Below are 26,026 nucleotides of genomic sequence, written 5' to 3' on the forward strand. Positions count from 1 at the left end.
TGTGTGTGTGTGTGGGTGTGTGTGTGTGTGTGTGCATCTCCTGGTTCTTGATGCAAGATAAGAGGGGATTTTCCTTAGTAGGTGGATTTAGAGGCTAATACTAATCCCCCTCTCTCTCTCTCTCTCACACACACACACACACGCACACACACACACACACACACACACACACACACACACACACACACACACACACACACACACACACACCTATGCAGAAAGGTTAATGCTTAATTTCTGTACAAAATAGTGTAGTGGTACCAGTATACTAACACTTGACTATGTTCATTTTCCTTGTGTGTGTGTGTGTGTGTGTGTGCGGGCATGTATGCGTATTTGTGTGTGTGTGTGTGTGTGTGTGTATGTGTGTGTGTGTGTTTGTCTGTGTGTGTGTGATGATAGTCTTGCACATGCAGTTTACTGCCAGTGCTGCTGGGAAATATCAGGTAAATAGTTACAGTTCTAATTGGCTATAAATGTCCACAGTGACAAAGTGCCATCCAATCAACCCTCTTGTTGACATTTGACGAGAGCCAATAAAAAGCAAGACTGGTGATAAAATGAAAGGTAGCTTAGCTGTATGTTATGGACATAAAAGAGATGATATTTACTGAAATGGCGCATTTACAATTTTTCATCAAAAAGGTTATAAATATAATATCAATCTGAACGATGACCCTTCACATGCTTACAAATTGCATTTAAATCCAATTATCCACCCTTCCCGGACTACTTTTCTCAATCAGTCATTTTTATGGACTTGGCTGGTGTGGTGTTCTGTCTGTGTTAACCAGAGCCCCTTGTTAAAGTTGACCTCTCGGGGGTGGCGGTAATGTGTCCCACTAGCTCTCCACTCATGGATTCAATTACCTTCCCCAAGGGGTGTGCTCGCATGTGGCCTCTGCCCGGCACAGGAGTGTAATACGCACCAGTCTTCATGATGATGTGAGCTGTGACACACCTCTGATGGGTTCATGATTCACAACCCTGGCAAACGTACATACAGTATCCTGCAGGATATGGAAAAAGCCTGTCCCATCAATTCCTGTCTCACCCCTTCCTGTCCCACCACTTCCTGCTGCACCACTTCCTGCCCCACCACTTCCTGCCCCACCACTTCCTGCCCCACCACTTCATGCCCCACCACTTCCTGCCCCTCCACGTCCTGCCCCACCACTTCCTGCTGCACCACTTCATGCCTCACCACTTCCTGCCCCACCACTTCCTGCTGCACCACTTCCTGCCCCACCACTTCCTGCCCCACCCCTTCCTGTCCCGGCCCCAAGGACAGTCATTACATTATACTGTAGTCATTAAGCAGATGCTTTTTATCCAATGTGACTTACAATAATTGCATTTAACGTATGTAGTCAGTGTACTATTACTCACCACAGGTGAGATCAGCCCTGACAAAAACATAGCAAAACGTTTATTGAAACTGATCAGGTTTGGATCTCTCTGCTAATTGGGATAAAGCGGAAACCGAAGCAAAACGGTGCACAACATTTTTCAGATTGAGCATGGCCCAGAACTCAAGTATCTCATTTCTAAACAAGTGACTAAGAGCATACTGTAATCTAGTGCTAAAGCCAAAGTGCAAAGGCGGCAAACTAAAAGATATAATAGGTGCTTATGTGGGCGGGGCAGCTGTGACTCAGGAGGTAGAAGGGATCGTCCAATGATCATAGGGTCGGTGGTTCGAATCCTGGTTCCTCCTGTCCACATGTCAAAGTGTCCAAGACACTGAACCCCAAATCGCACCCAATGAGCAGGCTAGCACCTTGCATGGCAGCTGCTGCCACTGATGTGTGTATGAATGGGTGAATGAGAGTATACTGTATAGCTCTTTGGATAAACGTTCTATATAAGTGCAGTCCATTTACCATTTACCATAAGAGGGAGGATCCTGGTAGTATCCTACTAATAGGTCTATCTGGGTCCACACTACTAGAGGACATGCCTACTACCTATACATCATATGCCCACTACTACAGAACACTCCTTCTACACTTCATGACCCTGTGTCCATTTTTAACAACAGTTAAGTTTAGGTACCGAAAAGCGAGTGATTTAGGTTAGGGTAAGGAGTAAGGGGTAAGGGGTAGAGGGGGGTAGGGGGTATTCACCACGACTACACTCACAAGAGGGAACAGTCACAGCCACACACGGCCCATCATCTCTGAGTACTTCCGTCTGTTAACCCGCGTCATCTAGTCTGGCTCAGCCCCAAGGTTTTTGAGATAAGCCCCTCATTGGCAGCGCTCGGTTCCAGCGGAAGTGAAGTGGGTGTTGTAGAAGATTTCTACTGATCTAGTCAAAAAGGATTTGCCAAGGTTCGCTCAAAGAGGTTAAGTCTGGTTTATTGAGAAAACATACGAGTGCAAGGACTTCAGGACAACGCACGTGAGTGGTTCATCCAAGTGAAGTGCCCCAGTCTGGTCTTGCGCGGCCTTATATTCAAGCAATACACAGGTTTGGTGCTTCCAGGATGTGATTGGCTAACCCATTGTACACGTCATATTAATGGCAGGCGTCATCAACAGTGGTCGAGAATACAGACACGTGACATAAGAAAAGGCGGTAATTCTTGCAGGGACAATGGATGGTTATTCTGGAGTAGACAACGTCTAGGTGTGTTGACCTCCTGGAGGTCATCCTGTCATGAATTAGATTAGCACAGCTATGTGAAAGGTTGAGGGAGGTGGTGAGACTACAATTTCTATGACAGTGTGTTGTGTAGTCTGCGAGTCCGCAGATAGCTCCATCTCCTCACCACTTCCTGCCCCACCACTTCCTGCCCCACTCAATTAAGGGATAGGCATAGGTACTGCATTTGTAACGCGCTCCCCATCCAGCTGTAACACTGGCCCGGAGCGCCATTCACACACCAATGGCGGCAGCTGCCATGCAAGGGGCTTGCCTGCTCATTGGGAGCAATTTGGGGTTCAGTGTCTTGCCCAAGGACACTTCGACAGGTAGTCAGGAGGAGCCGGAATTCGAACCACCGACCCTACGATCACTGAACGACCCGCTCTACCAACTGAGCTATACCGCCGCCCTTTATCCTCTGCATTTCTCCCGTCCAAGCTGTCCTCCAACAAGTCATAGGACCGGGATTTCAATCCGCAAGCCTTATGTTGCAAGTCAAAGACGCTTACCAGGATTACAATGGTTACATCCAGTAAGGTGTGTCAGAGGTGTACGGTGTGAGTACCTGAGCCGCTGGGCATGGCGAGAGGAGTACAGCGCCCGCCCATCCCCACAGACGGGACGGAGAGAAGCTTCTTGGCCAGGGAGGCGGAGATTGGCTGAACCAATAGGGACGTTAGATTGGTTCGCGGTTCTCTGTAGCTCCCAACTGCAACAAGACACACGGGAGAAGCAGATTAAGCAGAGAAGTCAGCGACACATTGACCCTTTCGATACGACCACGTCACCGGCAACATTTATATATCTAACAAATATTTAATAATATTAAAAAAATATCTAACAAATCTAAAAAAATCCTCACTCCAACACTTGCTGAAAGCTGAGAAACTGCGCTTTCTAGTATTATAGGGAAAATCCAATTAATATTCAAAATGTTGTCACTGTACTTTCAGGGTTAAAAGGGTTAAAGAAATCATCTGTTACATGATGTCTCACAGTGGAAACCTGCTGTTTATTGTCTGAAGATGTCAAGTTTAATGTTAACATTGCAACGGTTACCTTTAACAATCTCCCAACATACTGTCCACAAACTGATCACACACACTTACAGACTTCTACAATTACCTACCAACACAAACACACCTCACACACCAACAGTTCTGACTCAGACGTGAGTGTGTGTTAGTAAACAGCAGACCAGAGGTTTAGATGTTGTTTTCCCTCCTATAGCGTAATGACTTACAGACAAGGCCCCAGCACCGCCTGAGTGCACTAAAAACTCCCCATTGTTAAACCTTACTACCTGAGGGAGATCAGATGAAAGCAGGGTCTCTCTCTGTCTATTTCTCTCTCTGTCCGTCTCCGTCTGTCTCTCTCTCTCTCTCCGTCTGTCTCTCTCACTCTATTTCATTCTCTCTCACTCTCTTTCATTCTCTCTCTGTCTCTCCAGTCGTATCTAAGCCTGCTCCTTCCCCAATTGTCAGGTGGGCAGGCTTGGCAGGCCTGCTAATAGGGAGACGGATTTTAAGTTGGAAGTAATGGCTCCAGCGAGCCAATAGGGATTTAGAATGGGAGGAAATGCTTGGTTGATTTGGCTTCATTAAACGAGGAAAGTGGTTAGCCTAATCCCGCTTCAGGAACATAGGGCACAGGGCGCAGGGCTCAATTTCCTCCAGCTAGCTAGCCGTCTGGCGTCTGTTCCACTGAGGCAACACCCACAGTCCTCACACTCCCAAACGACGGAGCAGTACAGAAATACTGGACTCTTCCAACTCATTACGGCATGTTGCATTAATTATGCTTTCGAGATAAACATCCCCTCCGTACCATTCTTCAAACAGTGATCATTTGAGGGGTTATCAGAGTATCGAGGTGGAATTAATAGAGCTTTAATTTCGGAATGATCTGGAAACAGCGCGTTCCAACGGTGACTCGCAACGGCAGACAGTGAGTGAGGCAGGTCTCTCCGGGGAACAGGCTCTAGGGGAACCCAGGCCAAGGTCGGGCATGAGGGGAAGGTTACTCCTCATAATTATTGCTTGTGAATATTAAGAAATGAGGATTGGAGTCTCGAATTTGGACATTAAAGTCCCCTTAATTTGCTGAGGAAGAGTGACTTATGGCTACTAGAAGACAAGATTCATTAGGCCTCATTAAGAATGATAATTAGATGTCTGCTTCTCGTAGCGGCTATCACTGCTCTGTGGAGAGGGTTTGTAGCGAATGCTAAAGAGTTATAGGTAGATGTCACCGTGTCGAACAATGAATGCAAGCACATCATTACGTTTATTAATATCTAACCTCAAAACCTCTCCTCCCATTGCCTTTCTCTCTCTCACCCTTGTTATTACTCACAGACACACACACACCTGCACAAACACCCACTCACACACACACACACCCACCCACCCACACACCCCCCCATTACTCACAGACTCACACACACCTGCAAAAACACCCCCACACACACACACACACACACACACACACACACACACACACACAAACACACACACACACACACACGCAACCTTGTATGCTGTAAGATCCGCACAATAAGTCCCCATACTTCTATGAGATTATTCGTATATTAATATATAAGAATATTTATATTTTTAATCTCTTTTTCTTTTAATATAATCTGGGGGTATTTCTTTCCTTTATTTGGATAGGACAGTGTAGTGTGACAAGAACGTTGGGAGAAAGAGAGGGGAGGGCATGCAGCAAAGGGTGCGGGTCGGATTCAAACCTACGCCTTAACCACTAAACCAGCAGGGCCCCAAGATTCTTCCATCTCGTTTTATAATAATGGGAGTAAACATGACATTTCAGTCATAGAGAGCTATTTCAATCTATTCCTTGTGGGACGGTTTGAAAGAAAGAAGACAGACATTTTGTGATTTAATTCACTGAGCTGAACGGGTGGGAGAACCCAGTATGGGACGGAATGTGAGAACTACAGACAGGAATACCGTTTTCCGCAACTCACAATTGTGTAATTGTTACAGTAATGCCCATTCATTCAAAATGGATGCAATACCCTAGCCAATGAATGGAGGTGCTACTGCCTGGCCAAAAATGTATTACTGATAGGAGACTAGTCACTTTTTCTATAACCGTTGATGTGTGACAGATCCATACTGTGGTCTGAGTTTGAGGACAGGTTCAGTTACCCCTGGGACCTCTTCTCTGCTTTTTGCATTGATCTGCACTGAGGGACAGTAACAGAGGTGGTTTGGTGAGTGAGAAAGAAGACCGTTTTTAAATTACATCCCAAACATTTAGCAGACACTTTTATCCAAAGCGACTTACAATAATTGCATTCAACGTAGGTAGTCAGTATATTATTCATTGGAATAATATGCTGATTACACCAGAATACTACTAATACTAATGCTCACATGTGCATCTCCTTTCTAAACAAGTGACAAGAGCATAATCTAGTGCTAAAGGCAAAGTGCAAGAGTAGCAAAATATAAATACAATAGCTGCTTAAGAGGGAGGATGATGGTAGTACTTCTTGAAGAGGTGAGTTTTGAGCCTGTGGCAAAAGATGGGCAGCGACTGTTATCCTGACGTCAGTGGGCAGTTCATTCCACCACTGCGGGGCCAGGACAGAAAAGAGCCATCAACCTGAGGGGACCTTGGAGTGACGAGGAAACCAATCGCCCCAAAGCAGCACTTCCCGAGACCATCATCTACAGTAACAGAGGTTTTTGGAGGTTCGGTGAGTGAGAAGACCACTTAAACTACACTAACAAAGGTGGCTTGGTGAGTGAGAAAGGAGTCCATTTTCAAAGAAGTTGGGGAAATCGTCAGGGAGAAGGGAGGAGTTGGGAGTAGGAGGTGGGGGCTGGAGTAGTGAAGAGAAGGTTTCAAAGAGTTTTTTTTAGGATTTGAAGCAGAGGTTAAGCAGAAGAAAGTGGCTTTAGCAGCAGATAAGGAGGAGGAGAATGTGGAAAGAAGATATTTGAAATTAATAAGGTCCTCTGGGAGTCTGCCTTTTCTCCATTTACGCTCAGCTATTCTAAGCACTAAGTCCGACAGCCATGGGGCAGGTGGAGTTAGGCCTGCTGGCCTGGAGGTGAGGGGACAGAGATTGTCCAGAGAAGAGGAAAGAGTAGAGAGGAGATGATCAGTGGCAGTATCAGAGGGTAGGAGAGAGAAGGATTCAGGGGCAGGGAAGGCAGAGGTGACGGCAGAGGAAAGGTCAGTAGGGGAGAGCGAGCGGAGGTGGCTACGGGTAGTAACCATGTGGGTAGCAAGAGGAATTATGGGGGGAGAGGGAGTAGGACTTTGCAGTGCTCGGACATCGTCGTACAGAGCTCTAACGAAACATTCAGCTTTTTCCCCTGGTCGCTGCAGTCTCTGGTGTAAGCACACCCTCTCGTGGATGACATTCCTCCTCGGAAAAAAGTAGTGATCGAACTTCTCTACCACGTTGGTGAAGTCGTTTCCATCATCTTCATAATCTGCCCCAGTGAACACAAACGATTTGTAATGTTCTCTGCTTCGCAGCCCATTGCATAAATCAAGCAGCTCACCTGGACAAATCCATCTTCTTTGTCCAATTTTGTGGCGATTGTGTAACGCTCGAAACGTTGCTTCCATTCCGGCCATTCGGACGGCTTGTTGAATGCGAAGCGAGCTGGGGGAGTAAACTTCGCCATTCTGCTCTCTTTCGTGGGTCTTTCTTGTCTGCAATCAGTAGCCTACGAATTTTTTTTATCAGTTTCTTACACCATGTAAAGAATGTATTGTCGAGAGGTTCTTCAAATCCAACACTGCTTTATTCACACCAACTGCAGGCTATTCACATCTGCATACAACTGACCTTCACGTGTCGTTTTCTACCCATCATTCTCTAGTTCACGTTGCTATGGAAACATTCAACGTTACTGTCGTAATGATATATGCCTATATATGACAATTTCCATGAGAACAATGTCGATCTTCTCTCAAGACAACAGCCGAGGTCCTCCTTTGACTTGCGCAAATGCTTGTCCCTGAGCTCATCCACCTTCTCACTCAAAGCCTTCTTTCATGTGCTCAGACTGTTGAACTGAAGTGATACTGAGTCATTTGTTCCTTTCAGCTAGAGAAGGCTGATTATGCTTATACATCAGTGCAATTAAAAAACAACACACAAAGGTGTCCAAGAACCTTTAAAGCACACATGTAGAAGCACCGCTCCATTAAATCTCACTTGAAAGCGTCTCATTCAACATGTTATTTTCTTTGCTCCCCATGTGTTAGTGAGTGAGCAGCAGAGACGAGGGCTGTAGGAGACATACATGGATGGAAGCACTGTGTGATGGATGCCCAATGTGAGGTCAGACTGTACTGAACTAACCCCAGGATCTTAGGAGTAGTGTTCACTACAGCCCCATGACCACCCCAATCAAAAGCCCTCAGCATTTTAATACTGGACTCTAATATGAAATATATAGTGCTATTCGCCTTATTCACCTGGCAGCCATATTGGTCAGTCTGGGGTGCGGATGCGGAAGTGCCCGTTGACTTCAATGTTAAAAGTTCGCTGTAAAAACACCACTTCAAGAACCGAAATAGTCAAAATAACAGGCTGAATACACTATCGGGGTTACAAACCCATCATTACCAGACTCTGATTGTTTTTCACTGCCGTTGTTTTCGCGTTTGGAAATACATGGAGGTGAATGAGCCATAGTTAGCCGTCAGCTGCATTCACTCCGATGTATTTCTAAACGCGTAAACAACGGCAGTGAAAAACAATCAGAGTCTGCTAATGATGAGTTTGTAACCCCGATAGTGTATTCAGCCTGTTATTTTGACTATTTTGGTTCTTGAAGTGGTGTTTTTACAGCGAACTTTTAACATTGAAGTCAACGGGCACTTCCGCATCCGCACCCCTCATTACGTCAGACTGACCAATATGGCAGCTGAGGTGAATAAGGCGAATTGTGTGTGTGTGTGTGTGTGTATGTGCCTTCGTGCGTACTGTACATGCCTGTGTACGTGTTTGTGTGTGTGTGTGCAGTTAGTGTAGCTAGTTGTGAGAAATGCACAGTATAAAATATTAACTGAAATTGGTTATTATTAAGTCAGCAGCAAAGATGATACGTTCACTCAAGTAAGTTTTCCCAACAGGTGCAATTTAACCAAAACAAACATGAACGCACAATGCAGCAGCTAACTGTCAAACAATGTAGTGCAGAGGTATACAGTAGCTACAGAAAAACAGTCAGAGGACGCCATGACCCTGTCACCTCAACTATACAGAATCAATATTTAATATTTGCCTGGAGGAAAATAGTAAATATTTGATGACGGTTGTGATGCATCTGTGTAAGGAGACCAGGGCTAAGCGTCCACCACACACACCTTAGGTTCATGACACATCACAAACAATTAGAAAGGACACAATTGCAACTTCAGTGATATCTCATAAACCAGGCCAGGTCCAGCCTGGCTTATGTGTGTGGCAGGCTTGTTTCTGTTCAGGGCCCCGTACTACAAAGCTTATTCAACATATCCAGGATAACTTTTCACTAGCTTGCTCTAGTAAACTGGACAACTACTACTAGCTGTGCGGCTGGCCAGGCACACACAAAAAACATCTACAGTATTTAAAGATGTTGACAGAGTAAAAGAGTAAACAAGTGGATTTCCAATCATAACGTCAAACCCAAACGCTCCGTCTGAGACGCCGAAGACGCTGAAGATAAGCTTAATAATGGACGTCTCCTGTGTGTGTCCAAAGAGAGGACGGTGAAGACACACAAATGACACAACCTCACTGACACATGCTACCCAAGCCTGGACCCGGGAAATTCTCCTGAAAAACCTCCTCATTACTACTCAGCCTGATACAAAGAGGGAGGAAGAGAGAGAGAAGGAAGATTGGAGAGAGAGGGAAGGAGAGGAAGAAAGAGAGACAGACAGACAGACAGAGAGAGAGAGAGAGAGAGGGGTGGAGGGGAAAGAGAGAGAGAGGGGAGACAGAGAGAGAGAGAGAGAGAGAGAGAGAGAGAGAGGACTGGGCAGAAAAAAACACTGTTGTGAGTGGGCTATCAAAGGAGAGAAAGGGGACTGTATTCAAACTAATCAGAAAAGCTGGAGGCTCTCTCTTCGCCGGCACATCTGCTCCTAGAAACTTTCAGCTCACAAGAAGACTGAGAAGTAAGAAGAAAGAGAGATGACTACACAGCGACTCACCATAGCTGGCAGAGTCCCTAGGGGCACCCCGGCCAGCCATGCCTAGTCTACCTGAGAGATTATACGGTTGCAGCGCCCTCAACAGTGACCTAGGACATCCACTCTGCTTCCGTTGCATGGGGCCGCTGCACGCCAAGGCAGGTCTGGTTCCGTCTCCCGACTGCCAGGTCGGCACTCTTCTTTGGCCTTTGGAGAGGCTTCATCGGGGGGCGGCTGTAGCTCAGTTGGTAGAGTGGGTCGTTCAATGATCGAAGGGTCAGTGGTTCGAATCCCGGCTCCGACTGTCCACATGTCGAAGTGTCCTTGAGCAAGACACCTAACCCCAAATTGCTCCCAATGAGCAGGTTGGCGCCTTGCATGGCAGCTACCGCCATTGGTGTGTGAATGTGTGTGTGAATGGGTGAATGAGAGGCCATTGTAAAGCACTTTGAGTGCCGCTAAGGTGGAAAAGCGCTATATAAGTGCAGTCCATTTAACATTTACCATTTACCATCGAGCGCACTTCTTCGACTGTCTGCCGCCACCTGAAGGACGACAATCCTGTACCCACGGAGGGCAGCTCAGACGGGGGTGATGATGCTGGCCTACCTCCTCAGCAGCCGGCGCCGATGCGTTCCCTCCTGCCATCTGATGAAGATGGCTCTGAGGCCGACGAAGACTCCAGAAGCCCCAGATGCGAACGGTTCGTCTTCCAGTGGGCTCGGGCCTGGGTCCTTCGACTGCAACCTCCTGAAGCTGCTGGAGAGATCTTTGCATCATCTTGATGTTCCCCTCCCAGAGGCTGTGGCTGTGAGAGGCTGACGTAGCTGCCTCTCTGGATATGGGTATCCTTCAAGCCTGTACCTCGTCTCCTCCTGGCGATGCCTGACCTGGAGACATTCATTGAGGCGGGATGGGGCTAGTCTGCTGCAGAGCTCCGCTACGTCCCTTTGTGAGAGCTACCAGACTGGCCGGCTGGAATGATGTGATGACGACTGGCTCTCCGCCGCTGGAACCTGTGACTGTGCCTGGCTCCTCCACCTGGGGTTTGGCCAGAAAACCATCCATGCCCGATGCCAAGGACAAGACCACGCTGTCTTTGGTGGAGAAGAGCTACGCACTGGCGGCGCAAGCTGTCACTGCCACCTTGCCTATTGTCATGTTAGCCATCTACATCGGCCAGCTGGCTAAGAAGTTGGGCCCCTCTTCCTTGGAAGCGAAGTGGAGAGCGGAGATGGCCGAAGCTGCCAAGGCCGTCGTCCACTGCCTCTGTGGAATGATGGCCACTTCTGTCGTCCAGCAACGCCATCTGTTGCTGTCGTTGACCGGTCTGCGTGAAGAGAACAATGGCGTCCTTCTCAACTCACCAGTAAGCAGGTCTGGGTTGGTTGGTTCTGCTGTGTCTAACATCCTCGAGCAATGTTGAAGCCATGAGCAAGACCGGCTCATCATCGGCACCACATCAACCTACTAGAGCTAGAGAGCTTTAAGAGTCTCTGATGGCGCAGCACATAGCCGGGCCACCTGAATGTCGGGGCAGTCTTGATGTCGCAACCGGGTGAGTGGAGCCTACATCCTCTGACTATGGATCAACTCTGGGCTCAGTTTGGAACGGTCGAGATGTGTTCACTTCTAGAGAGAAAGTGTCCCCTCTGGTTCTCCGAGTCAGTGGAGCCGGCTTCCGTTAGGGGTGGATGCGATCGCGCATGCCCCCTGGCCGAAGACGATGCTGTATGCTTTCCCACCAGTGGGTCACACTTAGACCAATTCCTGAACTTTTTGTCGGCTAATAGCGTTTTTGTATGCTTCTGCACTCATTTCTTTCCGTTTGTAGCATTTTTTACAGTGTGTGGTTTGGTTGGCTTTACTACTAAATGTCTGGGTTCTGGTCTGTTCAAGTGCACTGTGGTTTTGCTGTGGTGTGACCGGGGTGTTAGTGGGCTGATTGTGAATGATTTGAGAGACTCCAGGTTCAGTTGAGGTCAGTGATGAAATAATCCAATGTACTGCTACCCTGAGATGAGCTGATGATATAATTACCATAGGAGTCTCCTCCAAGTCTGCCATTGACAATGTACATTCCCAGTGAATGACAGAGCAGTAGGAGTCATGACCCGTGTTTGCTTGTTGCTTTGTCATAGTTGTATCTGGGTGGGCATATTTGGGAGGGGATGTGTCCAATTTCCTCCTCTAGGATGGACAGCATGTCATCTTTAAAGCATGGGGATTAGGTTGGGGGGTGTAGGTAGCACACGGGAGGGTATTTTTCTTGGTTGAGGCAAGTTCCTTTTTTTCTAACCAGATGTAAAAGGCTCCTGTTTTGATTGGCTTAATGGAGTGGGTTGGTTTTAATTTGTACCCTATTAGCATCAGGACCATCTCATCTGTGCCATGTCACCTGTAGGACAATCAGTGTTTGCATTTTCTTTGGTATAGTATGGGGCTGCGTTCTGAGTCGCATACTTCCATACTATATAGTGTGCCAAAAAAGGATGTAGTATGTCCCAATACATAGTATGCCACATGCAGTATGGCAAAAATGCCAGGGTGCCCTACAACTTCAGGTCGTATTTTACAGTATGCAAGCAGCACACTTTTCTGACTATTCTGACCCACAATCCTGTGCTCAGCGGAAATTACATTGCATGTGCGAGTCGTGCCAGAGGCGATATGATGAATCCCATCTGTGGACGAATGTCACTTTATTGACAGTGACAGATGTGGTCAAATTTCAAGGCACAATGTTATGACAAAGTTAGTATCCCAACAATATGCGTACTGTGTGCAAAGTACGTACTTTCTAGGGGCAACTGTAGTACGTACTGGTAGTAAAAAGGTAGAAGTTTGGGTTTGGAATATGGCCTGGGTTTCTGCTCTTCATACCAAAGGCAGATGACCCCAGATTGTGTAAAGCTTGCTGAGCATCTGGTGTATACTCTTTCTCTCTCTCCATTTCTCTCTCTCCCTCTCTCTTTCTCTCCATGTCTCTCTCTCTCTCCATGTCTCTGTGGTGTAAACGGTGTGTGTACACGCCCACACAATGTCTACCTCTACAGCAAGGCACATTAAGACATACTTAGCTCCCTTACAACAGGTCAGGCACCTCCGTGTGTCTGGGGGCGCCTCCTCGGACACCATGAGAGACTGCCTATAGCAATAAGAACCATTAAAATGTAAATGTAGTGTGTGTGTGCGTATGTCCCGAGAAGACTCAAGTGACTCACCAGCCACTCGATAATCATTGCATTAGCTCAGGGACCCAGAGACAGGGACAACGAGAGCAGCTATCAGGAGATATGCCAATCTAGCTCTCCCTCACCACCACTTGGAAATGCACACCTTTAATGCACACTCTTCTCCAATACACACTCTGCTCCAATACACACTCTTGTCCAATACACACTCTGCTCCAATGTTATCCTCCTCTGATACACACACTGTTATCCTCCTCTGATACACACACTGACCTCTGATACACACACTGTTATCCTCCTCTAATACACACACTGGTATCCTCATCTGATACACACACTGTTATCCTCCTCTGATACACACACTGTTATCCTCCTCTGATACACACACTGACCTCTGATACACACACAGTTATCCTCCTCTGATACACACACTGACCTCTGATACACACACAGTTATCCTCCTCTGATACACACACTGACCTCTGATACACACACTGTTATCCTCCTCTAATACACACACTGACGTCCCAATTCATTAATGTAATTATTTGCCATATCAGGAATGTGTCAGGTTCGCTCATCACATCAAACAAACATCAAAACAACAGCACACAACACATACAGTACAAGTAGCACAACCACATATACAGTAAAGTGCAGAAGATATCCCAATAAGGTCTATAAACTAATTGACATGGTGGTTTTGTAGATGTCATCTATTGAAATGAATCAGTTCGCAATGGCTCATTAGCTAAAAATAGACTTAATACACTTAAACAATGTATTGGCTATCATCTGTGTGTTATTGTCCAATTCAGAATGTATTTTAAAAGCTTATAAATGTAGCTTATAATTGTGATTCGGTCACTGGTGGTGAGGGTCCTAGATACACTGCAATATTGATGTAGCCTCCATGTATCTGAATGAATGAATGAATGAATGAATGAATGAATGAATGAATGAATGAATGAATGAATGAATGAATTGCCTTTACGGTCACTGAGGCTGCAAGGGACCATAGATACACTGCATGCAATTGACCCATCGTGTTTGATGGATATTGTAATAGGATATAGGCTATCATGCTTATCAACCGTGGCTAGCATCACGCCTGGTATAAAAAGCTCTTTGTCTGAGGTAAATCAACCGAGAGATCGATACCAGTTTATGTACCAAGATCAGTAGTCACTGTAGGCTATCTAGAGAGCGCCATGACTGGGAACAGCACAGCGTGTATGGGAACCGCACTCTCCTCAACAGCAAGACACTGCAGAGAGTGGTGAGGACAGCCCAGCGCATCTGTGGATGTCAGCTTCTCTCCATCCAGGAGTGATACACAACTGCCAGAGAAGCCCACAGGCCCACAGACCCAAGTCATCATTAGTACCACTCTGCTTTGTGCATTTAATTATGCATTTATTAATTAACTTAGATGTATTTATTATATTCTTTATTTATATTAAAATATACATTTATTTAGATATTGCACAATTATATTGCACATGGCTACATTTCATATACTGTACTGCACATAGGTGCTATGGTGTGTGTGTGTGTGTGTGTGTGTGTGTGTGTGTGTGTGTGTGTGTGTGTGTGTGTGTGTGTGTGTGTGCATGCATGAGAGAAAGTAAGAGAGGGGAAATATTGTAGTCATGGCTGAACATTATCAGGGGCCGAGCAGCCTCTCTTCTATTTCCCAATATTCTGAATCTTCCTAGGAGGTCTGACTTCCCATTAGGGCTGCACAATTAATCGTGAATTAATCAAAATCGCGATTATGACCTCCGCGATTAACTAATCGCAAAAGGCCGCAATTAATGTGATTCATCATTTTGCTTGGAATTGAGCGTGCTAGGACTACACGGACGAATCACAGGCGCTTATGCTGTCTGACCAATCACATGCGTTCCCGCTGAGTGCGCTGTGCGCAGCAATTTCACTGAGAAGACAGATAGCAGTAGGTCAAGACGTGTCACAAGAGTACCTGCAGCCGTGAGTAGTGAAAAAATGAGCGAAATCTAGGTCAGTGAGTTAGTAGCAAGAAAGGGATCAACGTCCGTGATTTGGGAGCATTTTGGTTATTATATATTAATATTATATATTAAATAATCACAACTATTAATCGCAATTACCATTTTGAAGCAATAATCGCAATTATCTTTTGTCATAATCGTGCAGCCCTACTTTCCATGCAGGAAAAATCACCAAACTTTGCAAATAGGTCCAGTCCTATACCAGAAGTCCTGAACTGCCATTGTGGGCTAACATTCCTGATGGTGGCGCTACAGCAACAGTCTAAATTTTAATGTTTTCATGTTATTTTTGGTAAATTTACACCCCGATTTCTACACATCTTCAGACTCTCCTCCACAAACTATCTTCACAGATTTTTTAAATATAAAAAAATGTGCACAGCCCACAGTATGTAGGCCTACTAAAATGTTTATCCAGGATTCCTACAGTGTAAATAAACTAACATTTATCCTTTTTTCAGTTAGAGCTATCTAAAGTCAGACATGCTCCTCATATTCACTGCAATATCTCCAATGTTCATGAAAAAAATGACATTTCACTGACACAGATGTAGTGTGACATTTTTCAGAATTATATCCAGTATCTCAAGCAATGTCAAATTGTACAGTATTTTGAATTCTGTCCTCATCCTGTCCCCCTTCACCAATCAGACATTGCTGTTGACAACCACCCAACCCCCGCCTAGGACTACAGTACATCTGGCCAGATTGATTGGCCACTGATTGAGCACAGCCGCAGTCACTCTGCAATTAGGAAGACAAGCCAGGTTTAACACCCCAGCCAGCAGATACAGTAGATTATGAGATATCTATATATACTGTACATACATACATACATGCATACATACATACATACAGCACAGCATGGCACAGCATGCCTCGTGATATTAGTTTGTTTGAGAACGTGCTTTTGTAGAACTTAAGTTTTAGAACATCAAGCGAATGTCAAACTGTTAGCTTCTCACTTGGCTCAACAAGAACATGACCTTCTCTTGGTGTCTGTGGTTGAGTTCAAGCCCCGGGTGATGCAGAATAAACACGCTTGTACCGTTTGGATTTCAGACGCATGGTTTTAAAGATATTTTTAATTGAAGAAGTTTGAAATAGTTAGTCAGGACAGAGACCCTCATGTATTTGTCATTTGACTCCTCCTTCTTCGTGAAAACGCCCGGACCTGACCCAGTGCTGCGCAGCAGCGATAATTAACACTGTTATTGTGTTTGCTTGTTTTTGTGAGTTGTGTGTGGTGTGAATACACCGAGTAAACATGTCAATTTTTTTTCCAAAAACATGTTTTGGTACCTTTGGATATCTAATTGGCCATAACTCGCTTGCCATTTGGAGTAGAGAAATAATAGTACCGTTGGAAAGCTAACAATCTTCTATTTTCATTGTGTGTGTATATATATATATATATATATATATATATATATATATATATATATATATATATAACTGTGTGTATAATATATATGTATATAACTGTGTATGGATGTATGGATAGAAAGAACATCACCATTGTGAAAAGATGAGACGAAGTGAGTAGGACCGCCGATGTCCGGCTGCAGATCGTAGGTTCAGAGGTCAGTCACACTGAGTGCTCTGTGATGGTGCCGATCATAGCTCCGTTACCGGATACCAGGAAGAGGTATTCCCGTCACCGATAGGGTCGTGCGCTTTTGAAAACACTCACTGACCAACACAAAGGCCTTTTAAGTTCAGACGGAACCATGGTCAATAAAAACATCTGATCCGGCTCTGGCTGCGGCTCTGTAGGGCCTGTTAAAACTATATTGTTTTTTAATTGTCTTTTATTGTGTTTTGATGCACATGATGCAGTACAGCAGGAGACCTGGGGATTTGCAAATCCTCTCTTAATGATGATGTGGTTTTAATGATGGTTTAATGGCATTCTTCCCCTTAGTGGTCCCACTGTTCTGGCAACAGAAAGACATTAAGAGCATCCCATCTACTCATATATCTACTCACATCTATACATCTATACATATTAACACTTAGATCTGAACATCAGAAAGTTGATTTAGAAAAAAAAACACAAAATAAATGAAGAAAAGCGTGAGTATGAGTTTACAGTTTATGGCTGTGTGGGTAATACTGTATGGTCCTCTCCATAGATGTTTTGGCTGTGGTTATGTTCCTCTGTGTTGGCTGTTTCCCACTGAGCAAAGACACGTCTCAAAGACGACTTTTAGATCTCTTTTACGTCTTTTCCGGACGTCCAAAGACATCCAATTAGGAGCCAGAATGAACGTTTTTTTTAGACGTTCAGATATTGAACCCGTTTTGCACGTCCACAGACGTCTTAGAGGGGTCCAAGCCAGACGTGTGAATATTGAGGGGTCCAGCAGACGTACAAATGGGGTTCTGGACCGACGGACGTTATTAAGACATGATCTGAACGTCTCCCTGACGTTGTGTGTTTGCTGGGTTGGTTATGTTGCTCTACAGTGCTACGTGGTTAGCCTAGCGTCGCTAGCCTGATCTCGCTAGCTAACGTTCTATTTCACTCCGCAGATCAGTCTGGATATTAAATCGTTCTAACTGAATCCACTCGAACCCAGATTGGTTTGTGCCAATCACAACCGTTTATCTAATATGGGGCGGGTTTAATAAGATGACGGAACAGAGGAGCGATGAAGCATTTTCGCCAACAACCAAGATGGCAGCAGTTGATGCTGAATCCGCAATCGTGACCGTATTAAACAAACTGAACAGTGTATTTGCTCTAAAAGAAGAACAAACACAAAGCTTTTGTTGATAAGAAAGATTGTGTTTTCAATTCTTCCGTTTTCTGGTGAAGCCAGGCTAGCTGCCTGTTCGCTAAAAAAATGAATGCGAATAAAGCCGGTGAACGTGCGTTTCCATCTAGAGCTTTAAATCGGATAAAGCATTTATCACAAAAGACTTTTATCTAACAAGAGAAAATCCGATGAGATCGACAGTACAAACTTTTTCATTGATTTTGATTGATTTTCATGACTTTTAATCTAATTTTACTGTTTCCATGAGGCATTTTGAATTCGATATAACTTAATTCGCATAAAACGTGTGGATGGAAACATGGCTAGTGTCTGTCATCCCGGAGACAGAGAGGTGGAGAGCACACAGCACCACACTGCAGACGACAGGCTGCTGTCACAAGCACAGAAGGTACAGTAACCTACAGCACGGGGCGTACAGTACGCAGATGTGGTAATGTGACAATGATGAGGTCACCGCTCAACACTTCCTCCTCCTTCGTTAGGTGAGAACATGACAGAGACGTGTGAAGCAAGTGTGGAAAACAAAGCCCTAACATCTCTCACACACACACACACACACACACACACGCACACGCACCCACACAATTTTCAGGGGCCACCTTAGGAAATTGTTCCCTGTATTTATCCCATCCCAAGCTGTCCTCTTCCAGGAGCAGCCAGGAGAAGTGGGCAGCCTTCGTTCATGGCGCCCGGGACACACGTCCAAGGACTGAAGAGCATCTGTGCTTCTGCATGGTTTTTTACATTTTATATTGGGTTCTTTGGCAGGAAACCCTTGCACACACGGGGAGAACATGCAAACTGCTTTTTTTGTAGATAATTATGCAACAGTATGCAAGCACGAGAGTGACCATCTTCAAACACTTGGGTATGTCTAGTTTACAGTCCAGCACAGATTACGTGTTACATACATGATGCAGTGCAGTGTATATACTGTACATACATTTTTTTATTTTTTATTTTATTTATCCTTTATTTAACCAGGAAAGGTCCCATTGAGATTAAAAATCTCTTTTTCAAGAGAGACCTGGCCAAGACGGGCAGCAGTGCAATCCAAACAGTTACAGACGGAAAATACAACAGAAAACACAGAGATGCAACAGCAGTACAGTTTACACATGTGACTTGGTGATTTGGCTATATACGCTAGTTAAAAACATGAACATACTGTTAAATCAACCTCTACATACATATCCTATACATGCTTGAAAGCAAATGGAACATGAAGCTGACTGTGACTCTAAATGTTGACAGCCGTGATCCGAGGTTCGACAGGCTTTTGTGTGGACTGATCCAATGTGATTGTCCTCTCTCAGGAGTAGGGCTGGGTAATGAGTCGAATTTCAAGAATCGATTCGATTGCGATTCACAAGGTTCAGAATCGATTATCACGATTCCATTCGATTCGATTCAATATCGATTCGGTTAGTGTTACTAAAACCTGTTTTTAGCTGTAACCTTAATTACATGACTGTCAAGTTATGCAACACATCAATACTAGGGCTGGGTATCGATACTAATTTCCAAAAAGGATTGAATGAATGAATCATTGAATGAATTAATGAACTATTCATACCTTCATTTATTCATTAAATAAAAGATTGATTTTGGGATTCATGAATCGATTCTGAATCGTTTGAGGAGGAGGAGGGATTCGAACCGCCAGCCCTACGATTATTGGATGACCCGCTCCACTACTGAGCCACAGCCGCCCCGCCCCATGTCAGAAGGCACTGGGCCCCCTTTCATACACAATCACGCCGACCTGAATCCGACTGCTGTGGCCAAGATCCTTGTTCCTTTCAGCCCTTTTCCAGCAAGTCTCTCCTCATTCTCTCCATCCCTCTCTCCCTGCATCACGCGTTCCATCCCTCTCTCCCTGCATCTCTCTCCATCCCTCCTTCCCTCTCCATAACAAACCGCCATTAGGATTGCCAGCATCTCGCTCTGGAGGAGGTCACAACAAGTCATTGTCCGTCAAAACAATTCGGAGTCTGCCAGGGCTAAACCATGGTCACGTCTCTGCGGGGAATACCAGGGCCAGGGGTCAGAGGTCAAGAGGGCGATGGGGAGACGAGGGGAGGAGAAAACGGCTTAATTGGAGAGAGGTGGAGGCTGGTGGGAAATACTGGGTGAATTATGGTCGCTCCGCTGTTTACCTCTCCAACGTTATTGCAAACAGGGGACTAACAACCACAAAGCCAGTCTGTGTGCGTGTGTTTGAGAGAGAGAGAGAGAGTGAAAGAGATAGAGAAAAAGATGGATAAAGAGAGAGAGAGAGAGTGAAAGAGATAGAGAAAAAGATGGATAAAGAGAGAGAGAGAGAGTGAAAGAGATAGAGAAAAAGATGGATAAAGAGAGAGAGAGAGAGAGAGTGAAAGAGATAGAGAAAAAGATGGATAAAGAGAGAGAGAGAGAGTGAAAGAGATAGAGAAAAAGATGGGGAGAGAGAGAGAGAGAGAGAGAGAGAGAGAGAGAGAGAATGCATGTGAGGACTGAGGAAAAAGAGAGGAAGATGTTACTAGTGAAAACATCCCTGGCCTTCAGAGAGCTGAGAGTCCTTTGTTCCAGCGAACGTCTCTTTCCTCCTTGTTCTCTTCAGTCAGTTTAAACTAAAGCAAAGAAATACCGTAAGTAACCTTAGTTCCTGTTCCTGTTTCCTATAATGGGCCTGAGAGGTAGTGGGCCGTACCTGCCGTGTAGCACTGGGCATACTCATAGCTATTCCTATCCTCCTCCAGGGTATAGCTGCTCATCTCAGCTCACGGGCTCCAAACCCCACTGGACTATACACACACACACTGTCACCACAGAGCACACCTGCTGATGGAACAACTACTGTCTGGAGAACGACAATAATTAGAACCGCAATTAGAAAAAAAAACAATGTTCATGCTCTGATTAAGTGTTCAACCAAGGTCATAGGTTTTGAATGTAGTAATGTTCTTGAAAACTCACATTATGTAAATTATATTTCCTGCTGCCGCTAATTAAAATCATCGCTTAAAAGTTACAGTTCCACACGGATGTGATAAAAAGAGAGAAAAGTCCATCCGTTTGAAATGAGGAGCTGCAGCTAAGCAGCTGTGAAAGCAAGCCCCGGAGTGGGCGGCGGCGCCGGTCAATGTAATTTTACTGACTCGCTTTGCCGTCTGCATATTCCTGACCGCGTTGTTGTCGAACTCAAACGGTGCGGCAACAAGATCCGCCGACATTTCCATAATGTTGCTGACTGACTGAGCTCCTGCCACTGGGCTGCCTCTGCCAGGCCACGGTCCTATTTGCATGTCTATTAGCTTCGATGGGCAGCCTAGTGGGCTGCAGAGAGGGGGAAGCCAATTTGAGGCTTGGCTACGCGCGTGATCTACAGCTGGCTGAACTCTGGAGACTCGGGTATGCTAGAGAAAAGAACGAGGCCATATATATCCAGCTCAGGATTCCAGACGAGTATGTTGTTGACCAAATCGGAGTCGTAAAGGTTACCGCTGCATGTGTTAAAGGGTTAAACACGCACTCCGCCAAGAAATGAGCTCTAGGTAATGACAGGCTTCAGCGGCGCTGTTATGTAAATCGCCGTATAGTCATGGCTGTTATGGTGACCGTTCAGGCAGGAACCCAACAGCACGACGCTGGGAGGGCAGAGAGTAGGCGAGTCAGGAATAGGATTCAAGAGTGTCATTTGTCATATTTACAAGACCCAGATACCACGGTCAATGACACGCTAAACACAGCCAAACAGAGCGGTGTTGACAGTTCAACAGTGACTCATACAGGCTCAGGCTCAGACAGAACGCCGTGGTGTTGCTTGGTGATTCTCAGGGTCGGTTGGGGTAGCTAGCCGCACATCTACAGTAGCAAGAACACTTGGAAATTAGCTCACCCCTTCTATCCAGGAAGCATTAATAAATCAAAGACAGAGCTTTTAGACGCTTTAACCTCAATGCATAATGCAAGCCTCTCTTACTGATGCTAATGCGCTAGCTCTGAGAAACTCATTGTCGTCGTTTAATGAGGTGCTGTATTACGAAGCTTAACTGACTTTGAGAAAATCAAGTGAAAACTTTTAAATGTTGCATCCAACTTGTCTTATGCGGCGTTGAAACTAGCTCAAGTCAAGCACTTACTTATCACTACAACAACAGCAACAGGGATAGGTAGAAACGTGTGACTTGTGGTGTCACGTAGAGATTCATGTGTGCATGTGACTGGATCTGATGTCGTGGTAATTACCGCTCTCTCTGGCCTGATCCACGCTAAACTGTAATTCCCCACGCTTCTATACAGCCTTCATTCTGTAACGAAAAAATAGAATTGAGAAAAGATAAAGAAAAAAAAGAAAAGACTTCTCCGTCGCCTGGTTCAACACGGAGGATGAGAGCCCAGAGGAGACATGGAAGGAGGGGGCATGTCTGCTCTGTTTTATTCTCTTCTTCTATCCTTGGCAGAGGTTGCTTGAGAATTGAGAGGAGCGAGGTACAGTGGCCCAGCGGAGTCATTTACACACGCCGGGGGGGGGAAGACTGAGCCCGAACGCGCCATGTCAGCCGTGAGTGACACACCACTGAGGACCTCCTCCTACCGGACCGCCATGGCGAGCGTTTGTTCATTAAGGCCTCTGACATCAGTCCCGAAGCCGCCGTCTTGACTATTTAAATCAAAATGCAAATTAATACATTTCTATTCAAAGGTTTATTTTGACTTCGGCGAGGTTTTCAAAGTAACCCAGGGGACCTAATTCTTTTCGGTGTGAATAGACCCACCTGTCACCCGGGTGAAAATTAAAATGTAATGTAAAATTAGTTTGAAGTCGTCTCCTTTCCATTCAGGGACCATCACTCTCTTCTAGATAGCGAGGAGTAGAGAGGGAGAGAGAAAGGAATTCACTTTAAAGGTTAATGCAGTTATGCAATCAAAAACGCCCCCCCTCCTCCATCACTCCGCTAAACCGTGTCTTCACAACGCCGCTGCTGCTTACTCCCGCCTCCGAAGCACAACACCGCCTTCGTGACCCCGAGCACTCGTCATTTCATAAACAGAGCTGGGGAAATGAATCAAAAGACAAACGACACAAACGACACGGCTACTAAATAGAAATAACCGTGGAAACTGCTTTGCTTCTGGGGGGGGGCGGGGGGGGGGTTACAGCTTGGCATGACACGAGAGGCTTCCGTTAAAACATCCCAATGAATTAACACCTTGCTTGTGAGAAGGGATGTTTTTCATGGCAACAACACAACTGCTAATTTTACCTAATATGTTCTTTTCAACCAATTCCTAAGTGCTAAAAAGCCCATTTGAATTAAAGCCTGACATTATGTCATGCAGATTATGTAATCTGCTCCCGTCAGATGGCTAACAATACGAAGGAACATGCTGTCGGTACGGTAATTATAGTACCCGGCATATTGTTACAGTGCGGGGGATGCTGTGCGTGCACAGCCCCACAGGCAGCCCTGCAAAGTACATGAGCCTCGGAACAAAGAACACAGTAGAAATCAAAGTCCTGTAACTTCCCTAGAGGAGGCCGATTCGAGGCCAAACTGATGCAAAGCAGCACAGCTACAGAGCACAACACCTGCTGGTGATATCATAGCCAACAATATTTGCTTGGTAGGGTCTTTGTCAGAATGCTCAAATCTCAATTTTTACTCCCTCTGTGTGCATATTCGCAAACACACACATGCACACACACACGCACACACACACACGTGCATGCGGGAGACAGACACACACCCTATGAGTGTGCCACAGCAGATATCTCCCACTGAGCGGGAGTCTGCCGAAAACAGCGTGTTTGGAGAGAGACAGCTTTGATTCGGTGTGTGTGTCTCAGCAGGCCTCTGACCTACTGTACGGTACCGAGATAATACTACAAGCAAGGATCCAATTAAAACCCGCGCTGTGAAGGGATAGGTGGGGTGCTGCCTGCTAGCCAATCAATAACGAGCAATCAAATTCAACAGCAGGTGGGAGAACATGACTGTGCTGAATGGCGTCTTCTACTGTACGCTGAACGCCTTCTACAGCGTCTCTCCTTCGACAGTGTCTCTCCTTCTACAGTGTCTCTCCTTCGACAGTGTCTCTCCTTCGACAGTGTCTCTCCTTCGACAGTGTCTCTCCTTCTATAGTATGTCTCCTTCTACAGTCCAGTCTGTACGCTGAACGCCTTCTACAGTGTCTCTCCTTCGACAGTGTCTCTCCTTCGACAGTGTCTCTCCTTCTACAGTCCAGTCTGTACGCTGAACGCCTTCTACAGTGTCTCTCCTTCGACAGTGTCTCTCCTTCTATAGTGTCTCTCCTTCTACAGTCCAGTCTGTACGCTGGCTTCTTGGCTCTCTATGTTCTCTCTGCAGACATCCTCATTGCAGACACCTCTGAACAACCACATTCACTGAGAAGCCAGTTAGAAACATTAGTTTGTTCAGACAAACTATATCCTATGACCTTCATCTTTAATATTTACTGCACAAGGCTCTCAAAGACGTTTCAATTGAACTGTGATTGTGGTAGTATGAACTGAAGGGCGTAGGTTTTGATCTCAATATCGGTAGGGACCAGGGTGAGAACACGTGGAGGTGAGCCAAAACACTTGTAACGTTGTGCCCCGTAGAGGACAGCTTGGATGAGATACATACGGAGGTAAATGTGTGTGTGTGTGTGTAGTGTCATCCCTCACTCACGTGTTTGTGTGTGTCACATGTAGCTGGAGCCCCCCCACCTCCCCTCCCCTCCCTCATGGCGCTACATACAATGCAAAATGTCTTATGCAAGCCTTCCTGCATACAAAAACATTCATTAAATGGTGACATTTGCATGGGCTTGAAGGTGTAACATAGCAATTTTCCCTTTTTTGAGTTTGTACTGTACATGCTATTTGCCCAAGAGGACATTGAAGAAACACAATAAAAACTTTAAATATATCTGTTTTGTAGTTCTGGAGAAACTGGACGCTTAACATTTTCCGTCCAATTTCACTCGGGTTGAAATACCCCCGTTCGTAAAGTTTTTCCTTTTCTTGACATCACACTCAAGTGTGAAAAACACGCCCCTACACCAACCCCCAACAGGAATCTGTCTAGCTCGTGCACCTGCTGTCTTTGCTCCATTTCACCATCTATCGAACAAGGTAAGAACCTTTTCTCCTAATCTTGAGAATAATTGATTAATTGCAGTCTCAACGATGACCACCACCTTTTTAAATTTAATTTTAATATATTTTGTACATACGTTTTATAACTGTATTTGTGGTTGACATACACATTGGGAAGTTTTTACCATTCTCTGTCTACGATTAGTATCGAACCTAGCTAACGTTAGATAAACGAACCGCTAGGTTCACACAACTTTTTGAATGACATTTTAGCCCTCTTCTGAAGTGTGGACTGACAGCCAGGAGCCCTGATAGCTTACCGCTCAACAAGAACAAGAGTAACCGTTGTCAGCAAATACTGTACAGATCATCTCTCGCCCTCCTCCGTTTCCGACCCTAAGTAGGATTTTTGAATGTGACGTCATCATGTGAGCTTTCCAATCAAGTGCAAATTTGAAGAAAAAAAGTTTATTTTCAACCAATAAAATGCGAGTACTGTATGCCTGAATTAGTCGTCTTGGAGACGTGGCCACTGGGAAGGCACAATGGAATGATCTAATATGACTCTAATGTTGCTCAAATTTGCTGGGGACAATTCTGTACATATGCAAACTTACAAGATTCAGAGATCGTTTCCAAAGCCGTGAACTCTGCCTGCCGTCGTGTGGATGTGTAGGAGGATGAGGAGCAACGCTGGTGAGTTATGAGATGTCACCTCATATCTCCTGTTAATCATCCAGTGAGGGAACCAGCAACCACTGTTACTGGTGAGAGCAGACAACCAGCATCTGTCCACACACATCCAGCCAACCATGCACACACACACACACACACACACACACACACACACACACACACACACACCCAGCCAACCATGTACACACACACACGCACACACGCACACAGCCAACCATACACACACGCACACACACACACACAGCCAACCATACACACACACACACACACACACACAGCCAACCATACACACACACACACAAACATATGTGCGCTCGTGCACACACACACACACACACACACACGCACACACACACACACACACACACTTGTGCGCGCGTGCACACACACACACACACACACACA

General features: G+C 45.5%; 1 protein-coding gene across 1 annotated transcript in view; it reads right to left on the reverse strand.

Annotated features, from left to right (window-relative positions):
• Positions 1-26,026, reverse strand: part of naaladl2 (N-acetylated alpha-linked acidic dipeptidase like 2) — a gene marked incomplete at both ends in the record, with an annotated part of 185,844 nt that overhangs the window by 84,043 nt on the left and 75,775 nt on the right. Inside the window, one exon of the mRNA XM_084436165.1 lies at positions 3,215-3,358. Coding sequence (XP_084292291.1) covers positions 3,215-3,358 — 144 coding nt within the window. The remainder of the gene's footprint in view (positions 1-3,214; positions 3,359-26,026) is intronic.

The sequence above is a fragment of the Borostomias antarcticus genome (genome assembly GCF_949987555.1).
Source record: "Borostomias antarcticus genome assembly, chromosome: 3".
NCBI classification, from domain to species: Eukaryota; Metazoa; Chordata; class Actinopteri; order Stomiiformes; family Stomiidae; genus Borostomias; species Borostomias antarcticus.